The sequence below is a fragment of the Chelon labrosus genome, assembly GCF_963514085.1.
Source record: "Chelon labrosus genome assembly, chromosome: 14".
Classification (NCBI taxonomy): Eukaryota; Metazoa; Chordata; class Actinopteri; order Mugiliformes; family Mugilidae; genus Chelon; species Chelon labrosus.
The window spans coordinates 8,629,437-8,640,947 of NC_140347.1; the positions used below are offsets into that span (position 1 = coordinate 8,629,437).

At 42.0% G+C, this 11,511-nt stretch overlaps 1 protein-coding gene across 1 annotated transcript; it reads left to right on the forward strand.

Annotated features, from left to right (window-relative positions):
- The first annotated feature begins 493 nt into the window (after positions 1-493).
- Positions 494-8,384, forward strand: unc93a (unc-93 homolog A). The gene is made up of 8 exons (XM_084560026.1): positions 494-1,110; positions 1,935-2,116; positions 2,387-2,616; positions 4,679-4,804; positions 4,916-5,127; positions 5,906-6,041; positions 6,137-6,268; positions 7,607-8,384. The coding sequence occupies exons 1-8, from the start codon at positions 1,021-1,023 to the stop codon at positions 7,906-7,908; spliced, it is 1,410 nt and encodes a 469-aa protein (XP_084416152.1). The 5' UTR covers positions 494-1,020; the 3' UTR covers positions 7,909-8,384.
- Positions 8,385-11,511: the final 3,127 nt, after the last annotated feature.

The window sequence follows — 11,511 nt, forward strand, 5'->3', positions numbered from 1 at the left end:
CCGTTGACAAGCCAAGGAAATCCCTCTTACTTCCTGTATTTCTTTTGCTAAGCTAAGCTAATGGTGTGCTAGCAACAGCTTGGCAAGACACAGAATATCGCGACGTCCAGCTTCTTTTACAATGGTGTCTGTGTAAAGAAAATACACAAATAAATTACAATTAAACATGCAACAGTGCTAGTTTCATGCAGCTCTATGTGCAGTTCACACCTGGATATGAAGACAAGGTCCACAGTTTATCTGTGCTGCTGATAGGAAACAGTTTTAATTGATGTAATTAGCCTTGTCCTAACCTAAATTCATTATCTAACACCTATTTTGTAATCTATGATGTAAAACTAATCTTTCACTTCAAAACATTAGTCACAAAGTGAGTCAATGCAAATCTCTGAGTCTTTACTGAAAGTTGCACCGAATATATAAACAAGACCAGATTCCTTCATGCTTTAATGTGAAGTTATCTCAAGACCTCATGCATCATCCTGGAGTATGTTTCACTCCTTTAACAGCTCAGACTCTAGTCCATGCGCTTCTGTCATACATTTAAACAGCAGCCGTATATCATGTTGTAAAAGTGTAAAAAAGAAAGAAAGGAAGCTATCAGAAATGACAAGCAGTCAACCTTTGCTCCGTGCCACTGCTCCTGTATGTATGGACGATAACTGCAGCGTACGCATGAAGAGAAAAATAAGACTGTAAACGCGAACCAGGGCCAAGTTAAAAAAAAGAAGGAAAACATGTTTTTTTAATGATTCGGAGGAGGGCGGAAATATATATGAGCAAACTACATTGATAAGGAATGAGCTGTGAAATACCGAGGCTAGCAGGTGGGTGTGCTTGCAAGGACTGAACTTTGTTCTCAGCTGTTTCCAGTACATTTATCAGACACAATCATTTCCAGCTGTCAGAAACTCTGGCTTGTCTGTTGACTCTGGAGCTGTTCAGCTGAAGTGAAGTGACCGGTAACTCTCAATTATTTTTAATTTTAAAGTTTGAGGATCCGTAGACTTTAGGGCAACCATGATCAGCCGCAACTTCAAGAACGTGTTGGTGGTCTCCATCGGGTTCCTGTCTCTGTTCACGGCCTATGGAGGTCTGCAGAGCTTGCAGGTGAGTGGAAGAGTTGTATTCATGCATTAAACGAAACACGGGGGTTGATGAAAGTGATGATTGGTTGATGAAAAATAAATTTAAAGAGAGTGGTCCTGAGAGAGATCATATACAGTACTTCCTGTATATATGGTATTATTTGGTGTTATGTTGTTGTGTGCTGGTGCAGTTTATTATGCACAAATGTAACACATTAAAACTCAATGAATAACACTATTAAATATCTGGAATTAGAGGAATTTAAAGAAAACAATGATGTCCTTATTTGGAAACCTTTTATAGGTAAAAGTTTTAAAAATGAAAAAAGTCAAAAAAACTGTCAAAAACACTGTTCTTTTTATCAAAAGCAACCAAATCTCTACAAAAAATGCAGTTTTTCTCTTCGTTAAGATCCAATTTTTATTTATTCAAGAGATTAAAGTCGACAGAATTCAACTAAATCAGAAGATAGATCAGTATTTCTTTTATATATTGACAAACAGATGTAGTAAATACAACTATATTCAGACTTTGGAAATAAAAAATACTTGAAGAAGAGTCGAGGAAGAATCATCCCGTTTAGATACCACGATAGGCTATCGTGGTATCTAACTTACCTGTTTCTGTCTGAATTCAGTCATTCATCTCATATTCTCAGATATGTAGAGCTATGTTAAAATAAACTACTTTTACAGATCTTTTCTTGGTTGACAGTTTTTATCCGATAAAAATCAACTAACTAAACATTTCAGTGGTTTCAAATTGGTGCAGTTTGCTTAAACAATTCTAATTATCTTTAAAAGTAAGATTAATTAGCAGAGTCCTGCCATTCCTCTCTTGCGCAGAGCAGCCTGAACGCAGAGCAGGGGATGGGCGTGGTGTCCCTGAGCGTCATCTACGCCTCCATCATCGTCTCCTCCATGTTCCTGCCTCCCATCATGATCAAGAACCTGGGCTGTAAATGGACCATCGTCGCTGGCATGGCCTGCTACGTGTCCTACTCCTTTGGGAACCTCTACCCTGGATGGTAACCGATCCACTTCTGCTTAGACAACGTAAACATCTGTATAGGATATGTAAATGCAAGCCCTAGAAACCTAAAAACAACTCTACAAGAGTCTATGAGAACAATCTGGTCAATTGGCGCCCATATTGAAATCACCTTAGACCCAGATCTCCCCCACCAAGACACGCCGATAGTCAGGGAATGTCTTTGGTTGAATCTTCCTTCTCCAAACCGATGGCATCCAATAAAATCAAACCATCCAATCAAAGACGTTTGATGTGTCTCATGCAGGTACACCCTCATTCCCACCTCGGTGATCCTAGGCCTGGGGGGCTCTCCCCTGTGGTCGGCTAAGTGCACCTACCTGACCATCTCCGGGAATGTGCAGGCGGCCAAGGAGGGCAAGAAGGGCTCCGATGTGATCAACCACTACTTCGGCATCTTCTTCTTCATCTTCCAGTCGTCGGCCGTGTGGGGGAACCTCATGTCGTCGCTCATTTTCGGACAGGACACCGCGATAGGTAAAGGAAACTGACCACCTCAATTAGCCATTTGGAGATTTAACAACTGGCTGCATGTGCTGCAATGCAGACGAGTCATGGTTGGACAAAAAATACGCTTCCACAAAAACCCTCTGCTGCAGCTGAAGCATATTTCTCACTCAACCAAAGTTCATTTGCATCAGTCATTCTCAGGTGAACACTTCCTGGAAAATTCTCTACCGCAACACCTGCGTCACCTGCAACACTGGGTCCAACCAATCACAGTTGGACGTTGCTGACACAGTGTTCAATTGGAAACCTAACTGCTCTTGCTCAGATATGTACACAGTTTAATTTTGGCATTTGTGAAGTCAGACTAAAACTATACACAACCTGTGGTGCTGGTCTAAAATTAAAGAACGAATCTTTTCTTCTGATACATTCAGTAGCATATTTGCAGTGGAACTTCCTTCCCTTCAGTAAATGTGGCCAAGGCTCAGGTGGTTCAATCCCTGGTCCCTCCACATGGGTTAGGGTTACCTTACATTCCTGTAACCACTTGTCCTCTGGAGGGTCGCAGGGGGGCTGGAGCCTATCCCAGCTGTCGCCCCGGACAGGTCGCCAGTCTCTCGCATGTCTTTGGACGGTGGGACGGAGTACCCGGAGAGAACCCATACAGACTCCACACAGAAACGCCCCAGTCGGCCATGATGGATTAGAACCCAGAACCTTCTTGCTGTGAGGCATCAGTGCTAACCACCATTCCACTGTGCCGCCCCAGGGCAAGACACTGAACCTGAAACGGCTCCTGATGGCAGGCGAGCGCCTCTGTTGCTGCTCTGTACGAATTAGTGGCTGAGAAACGTTGCACGTTCATGACACACCAAGCTATGTTTGGGGAACTGGTGAACGATTGTAACCCTGGTTTCTCTGGTGTGTCCCGCAACTTTTCCTCCATTTTTGACCCAGGTCTACGGCTTTTTAGACATTTCTTGCATGTGCATATGCAAACGTTGGTCGTCAACTTTTTGTTCCAGACACAGGCAACTTGTGTTGACATCACAGTCGGCCATTGTTGCCGGTAGTTTTTGAAGTTGGTGTGTGTAGAACTTTTATCAGACTCAAAAACGTGGCCTTGTAATAACGCTGTTATTCCACCCAATACCCTCTTATCATACTAGTATTGCACCCATTCAATTATTACATCACAATATATTTAGAGGTCCATATCCGGGTTCACTGAGCATTTACTGGCAACTCCATGTTATTTTAAGATGAGCAGGTCCAACTGTCATTGACTCTCAAAAGTTATGTTCCTCTGTTTTTGTTTCGTCATGTCTGCAGAATACTGGATGTTTTATGGGTTCAAGTTATTAAGAATGGACGTGTGCCAAGTATGCGTTATATTATTTTATGGTGTTGATGGTCTCTGGCTTATCAGTTAATTATGTGATGGCAATTGTTGCTTCTCTCGGAAAATCGACAGATTTACTACCTTCCTGGTTCCTGGTTCCTGGACACAACTTGTTTGCTATTCAGCATCTTAAATCTTTAAGGGGAGGGGCCTCTGTGGATCATCCCACAGATACTTGATCAGTTTGGGATACAGTGAATTTGGAGGCCAGGTCGACACCTTGTCTGTCCTCCTTTTTTTTGTTTTTTAGTTGTTCCTAAAGCGTTTTTGTGGCTGCATCCTGCTGGGGATGGCTGCTGCCATCAAGCAGTGTCATTGCTATGGGGTGGGGGTGCCTGGTCTGGTCTAGGTGGGTGCTACATGTCTAAGTAACATCCACACCAATGAATGCCAGGCCCAGAAGTTTCCCAGCAGAACACTGAATTGTCACATGATGGTCAATGTTATTTACTTCTCCTGTCATTGGTTGTAATGTTGTGGCTGATTGGTATATAAACAACCAATATCTTCAAGAAGATAAAAAGCACAGCTTAAATACTGATTTATGTGAAATTTTGTTCAATTTTCTTAGAACAAAACTTATAGCCGAGCATACCGGGTTGAGATATAAAACACTAATACTAACACTTGTGCAAATTTGGCTGCATCATGTATATTTCATTTTTATTTTACTTTTTTCTCTGACAGCTAACATCACAGAGGCACAGCTGCTTACCTGTGGAGCAGCTGACTGTGGCCTTTTCATCAATGCCACCAGCACCACCACCAGGCCTGCACAGAAACTAGTGTGGACGCTGGTTGGATGCTACATCGGTAGAGTTTACTTTTTCCTGCACATTCAGTTTAGTTGGTAAAGCCTAGCCTAGCTTAGCATAAAGACAAAGAAGCCAGGAGAAAACCCTCACACCGTATTTCTTCGGGCAGGTGTGGGCGTGCTGGCCATGCTCATTGTGGCCGTGTTTCTGGACAACATCGACCGGGAGCAGGCCAGCCAGTTTCGTGGTAGCCGGGAGCCGTTCTGCCACACCTTCCTGGCCACGTTCAGGCTTCTGAAGGACTGGAGGCTGGTCACGCTCATCCCGCTCACCATGTACAGTGGCTTTGAGCAGAGCTTCCTGGCTGGGGAGTACACCAAGGTGACGCATCAGCACATATATAATACAAGAAACTGTACGAAAACAAGAATTTTAAAAAGACCAGTAGCATAAGAACCTAGAAATGACGCCAGCTCCAGATTTTTCCCTTTGTTTTGTGTTTACATTTAATGTAATCTAGAAAAACAAGTGCAAGTCCTTAAACTACAAGACCCCCAATGGGGGACAAATAATGTTTTCTGAATCTACCTTTTAGTTCTGGGTCTCAGCTTTACGCAACTCTTACTAAAACAGTGCGATCCTTGTTGGACAAATGAGCAATAGGTTCCAATTTTATTTAATCTATGTTGTTTTGGCAAATTTTTGCAATTTCATCCCACGGGCTGACTGGACCCTCTGGTGGCCCGTTTTGGCCCATGGGCCATATGTTTGCTGCACCTGCCCCAAATGTATGCCTTTTGACTTGCTAAGAGGATTATTACATTATCTATGTATTTAGATATGTAAATAAATATACAATTCCCCAAAAAAAGTAATTCTGGACATCAGCAATAAAAGAATGACTGATTTATGCTAACTGTGCTAGCATCAAACAGAACCAGCTTAATATGAGGATACAATGTTCAGCTATTTAAACAGAAGATAATTTAAAGCTGCACTAGTTTTAGATTTGAACACTAGGGGGCAGAGAAAACCACGAACAAGCTGAAAACACAGAAACAAAACAACACTGGCATTTATGAAGAGTCTGTGTCCAACAAAGTACAAGTAAGTGAGATGTGACGCCTAAAACGTGTGTTGTTTTTTGTTCTTTTTGCAGAACTACGTGACTTGTGCGTTGGGGATCCATTACATCGGCTTTGTGATGATGTGTTTCGGAGCCTCCAATTCCGTTTGTTCCTTCCTGTTTGGCAGGCTTGCTAGGTACACTGGGAGAGCAGCACTCTTCTTCCTGGGTAAAAAATAAAATCTCTTGTTGCTTTTTAAAATAAAAAATTAAAGGCTCTTTTGGGGATCTAAAATAAATGTTTTTGTTCATTTTTTTTTTCAGCTGCACTGGCCAACTTATGCTGCATCATTGCTCTGTTGTTCTGGAGGCCTCATCCCGACGAGCTGCCCGTCTTCTTCGTATTTCCCGCTCTGTGGGGCATGGCCGACGCCATCTGGCAAACTCAGACCAATGGTGAGAAAATCCCACCTGCCCTCTGGTGTACAAAATACCACCACTGTACTAGTAGTTTGACAATATACATGGAGAAATAAATGGATGTTTCTGTAAAACACAACGGTGTATCTAGACAACGATTGACAAGATTAGAGTGGAATTTATGGATATTCTTGGTCCTTAGCGGATTGCTTTAGGTAGGAGCTTTTACGGCTTTATCTTCAATTTTAGCACAAAGAAACTTCGGGGAAAATTAAGCAGTCAATTCATTCAATATAAACGGTTCATCCCGAGGGGAACATGAATGTGTGCACCAAATTTCATTGGAGTCAATCAAATAAGTGTCACAGAAATTTCTGAACCAAATGACGGTGATGTTAAAAGAAAAAAGCAGGGGAATCACAAATGATGTTGAGGTGCATCCTCTAGGAACCGCGAACATATGATCTTTATCTTTCATTTTGTCGTTTGAATGACATTTATGGATATGCATGGTCCTCAGTGGATTAATTTTGATAAGATCTTGGCTGTGCTAGCTTTGTCAGGCTTTTGAGGCTTTACCTTACAATATTCCAACACAGTCAAAACAAGAAGTTATTATGGTACATCCCAAGGGGAACATGAACAAAATAATGGTGATGCTAGAAGAAAAAAAAGCAGGGGAATCACAAAAGATGTTGAGGTGCATCCTCTAGGGACCACAGACATACAATGTTTATCTTTCATTTTGTCATTTGAATGACATTTATGGATATGCATGGTCCTCAGTGGATTACTTTTGATAGGATTTTGGCTGTGCTAGCTTTGTGAGGCGTTACCTTCTAATACTAGCATATAAGTTATCACAATACATCCCAAGGGGAACATGAACCAAATAATGGTGATGTTAGGAAGAAAAAAAAAAAGCACGAAAATCACAAAAGACGTTAGGGCTCATCTTCTAGGGACCATGAACACATGATATTCATCCTTTATTTTGTCACTGGACTGACCGATCAACATCATCCAGCTAACTTAGCTAAAAAAATAAATACCTGAGAGGTTGTTGAAAGCTCTGGAAATGTTTGGATTTCCATTAAATCTGCCAATATTCATACTCCCCTGAGGATAAATCTTTGTTTGTTTTTACTATCTGGTGATATTTACTCGAGCAACACTCTGGTTTATAAATGCCTTAGACAAGAAATATTAAATCCGCCCTTAAAACATACACATTTATACTCCCCAGAAGATGAACCATCATTATTTTACAACCCTTAAGCATTTGTAGTTTGTGTCTTGCAGCTCTTTCTTGTTAGTAATGATTTATTGATCACACATGATGTTAATAAATATGGGTTTATCTGTGCGCTGCAGCTCTCTACGGGGTCCTCTTCCCTCGGGCCAAGGAGGCGGCCTTCGCCAACTACCGGATGTGGGAGTCTCTGGGTTTTGTCATCGCCTTCGCCTACAGCACCTTCCTGTGCCTGGAGTACAAACTATACATCCTGCTGGGCGTCCTGGTGCTCACCGTCATCACGTACCCCATCGTGGAGTACCACGAACACAAGAATCCCACCAAGCCCGTGGAAGAAGCGAGCTACAAGGCCCACAAAGCAACCGACGATGCAACCGACAAAACAACCGATGACAATACCGTGTACCAGACACATTTGTAGAGTTTTGGTTTCGCTTCCAAATCTGGCCGCTAAGCTGCTGGATACCGAATGTTCAAATTAAATGTAAAATGAGCACGATGGAGATCATAAACGAGCGTCCACCTGTACTGACCTTTTACCCAACTCTGTTATTCCATTTATATTTATGTGAATTTTTTTGGGTCATTGCAGTTCATCACGTGCAGGGAAAACTTGGACTTGAGAACGTTTCTAAGCAAACGAGCTGTTTGTTGCTGTTTGTCACTGTTTACACTGTAAACCGTCCAGTCCACCCCGTTTTATTGCCTCTTTTATTGTCGTTGTATCTGGATATGTCAATTATCAAACCAACAGTATTGTTTTTTCCATTTCCTTTTAACGTTATTGTACAGTAAACGAGTCAAACTGACCTCATGTATGATAACCCCACAGAATCAAATGTACTATATTTCAAATATGCCGTCAAACATCTGTGTTGTTGATTACAGATAAACGTGTTCAACAAGCTAGTGTCCCATAGAGACATTTTGTCTGATACTACCTATGATGGGTGTAGAGCATCGACTGTATATAAATATGGACAACGTGTCCCCATTTCCTTGCATTGGCGAAACTGACGCCATTTTCCCGGGGATACGGTCAGTGAATTTGGAGCCAGGATTTGCGAGAGTGGAGCCAAGCAGAGCTGTGATAGGTCGCCAGTGTTACATCCTGTTTCTATAGCGTCAAATAACTAACTAAAACGAAACTTATCCAAAAAGATGACCCTTGGACCTGCATCAGTAATATATTAACTACCGACAGTGACGTAAACCATCCTTGAAGGTGGAGCTTATGACCTATACTACAGCCAGCCACCAGGGTAAGCTCTACTTAATTTGGCTTCACTTTTGGCAAAAAAAAATTGACCTAAATGCAGACACTGACACAAAAAAACCCCAACTCCACGGCGCTCATATGACGTGTATGACTACATCGCCGTTACCGTTCTGTCCATCGCCACATTAAGCCCCGCCCAAACGACTTGATTGGCCTTGCAGGAGCATAATCGGTTCCCAACAGAGAGACACCAGACCAACTTGCCTCCACAAACATTAAACTGTTTGTTGTCGTAAACCGGGACCGTCCACCCAGTTTCATTGCCAGTTTTATTGTTGTTAAGGGCTGTTGTATCTAGACATGTCAATTATTCGTTTCCTTTTAACGTTATTGTTCAGTAAACGAGTCAAACTGACCTCGTGTATGATAATCCTACAGAATTAAATGCACTATATTTCAAATCCCATGTCAAACATTTGTGTTGTTGATTACAGATCAATATAGCGTCCCATTGAGACATTTTATCTGATACTACCTGGGTGTAGAGACAGAGTATGGGATGCAGACACTGACACAAAAAACAACAAGAGTTGGAAAACAGTGAAGTACTGTAGTTGGGAAACTGTGGACAAATAAAAGACAAGGGTCTAAAAAGAAGCTGGCAAGAACCAGAAAGAGTCTAAACAAATGTCAAAAGCACCACTGAACAGAACGGAAAGAGCTGGGGAAGCCAGAGGAGGTCTTTTATGGAGGCTTGATGAGGAGATGGGATGCAGGTGAGTTCAATCAACCGGAGAAGAGGGGGCGGAGAGAGGGAATAATCCAACCACACTCCTAATAACCACGTAAACATGTTCTTCTTGGTTTTGTTCATGCAAACTAAGTTTTATTTCGTGATATTATTTATTTTATACCAAATACTCAATTGCGCTTAACCCATTTTTCCTAAAAAAAACTTCAGTTCTGAGCTAGCTAGCTGCATCCATTTTGTAAACCTACAGGAATAATGTGATTAATGTTCATAAAATGACGTTTACATGTTTCAGATCATCAAACAAATTTAAACAATAGTCAAAGAAAACACAAGTTAACACAAAATGCAGTTTTTAAATGAAGGTTTTTATTATTAAGGGGACAAACAAAATCCAAACCTACATGGCCCTGTGTGGAAAAAGTGATCGTCCCCTAAACCTAATAACTGGTTGGGCAACCTTTAGCAGCAACAATTGCGCTGTGGAGGAGTTTTAGCCCGCTCATCTTTGCAGAATTGGTGTAATTCAGCCACACTGGAGGCTTTTCGAGCATGAACCACCTTTTTAAGGTCATGCCACAGCATCTCAGTAGGATTCAGGTCAGGACTTTGACTCGACCACTCCAAAGTCTTCATTTTGTTTTTCCTTCAGCCACACAGAGGTGGACTTGATGGTGTGCTGTGGATCACTGTCCTGCTGCAGATCCCAAGTTTGATTTATCACAGCAAGTCTTCAGCAAACAGCCCCAGACCATCACACTACCACCACATTTTACTGTTGGTTGATTTTCTTTTTCCGAAATGCGGTGTTACTTTTACGCCAGATGTAATGGGACACACACCTCTCGTCAGTCCACAGAGTATTTTCCCAAAAGTCTTGGGGATCATCAAGATGTCGTCTGTCAAAACTGAGACCAGCCTTTATGTTTTAGCTCAGCAGGCCATTTTTGCCCCGTCTCTTTCTTACGGTGGAGTCATGGACACTGACCTAAACTGAGACGAGTGAGGTCTGCAGTTCTTTGGATTTCGTTGTGGGGTCTTTTGCGACCTCTTGGATGAGTCGGGAAGGGGGCAAACACTTTTTCACACCACTGTAATTGTTAAAACTGTAAAATGTAGGATATTTACTGCAGCCTGATGAAGCCAGAGTCAATTCCTATCAGAATAAAAGTCTGCGCTTTCATTGAGAGAGACTTTACAGCTTGTTCCAAAATATGCATCATCTCCCTAAGTCATGACACAGACAAAATTTGTGGTTCAGCTGTATATGATGTCAGCCGGAAAGTGAGATTACTAGATCTGAAGTGCTGATTGGAGACACGTGGAGATGACAGATGTTAACACAAGGTTCTAACGGGAACTTAGATTTCATCATAGGGCATTTTCCAACCAATACCTCTGCACACCATTGGATAGTCCCACAACCAATCAGAATAATTTTGTTCCAAACTAATTCAACTCCACACTGCTCAGATGACGAGTATGACTACCTCGTCGTTACTTTCCTGTCCATTACCGTGTAAAGCCCTGCCCAAACGATCTGATTAGCCTGGCAGTTCTCCAGAGCATAGACTGTATATAAATATGGACAACACATCACCACTTCCTTGCACTGGCCAAACTGTCCCCATTTTCCTCGGGGATACGGGCGGCGCCATCTTGCGAGTTTGGAGCCAGAGTCTGGAGCCAAGCAATATCGATGCCCCGCCCACATTTCCTCCAGACTCACTCCCGTTTTTGTTTAATTAATACTACGCTCTGCTCCACCTCCACCAGTTACAAAGAAATGTTGGATTATAAACTTTACTTATTTAATTTTTTAAAAAATTTCTTTTACAACTCTCATGGTTTCAAGCGACACTTTACGGAGCAGTTGGCGTGGCAACTGGTGGTCGTCATTATGTCACATCCTGTTTCTATAGCGTCAAATAACCAACTAAAATTAAACTTATCCAAAAAAATGACACTTGAACATTTATCAGCGCTATATTAACTACCTAAAGTCCCACCCACTAACATGGAGGGGGCGGGGCTTATGACCTATACTGCAGGCA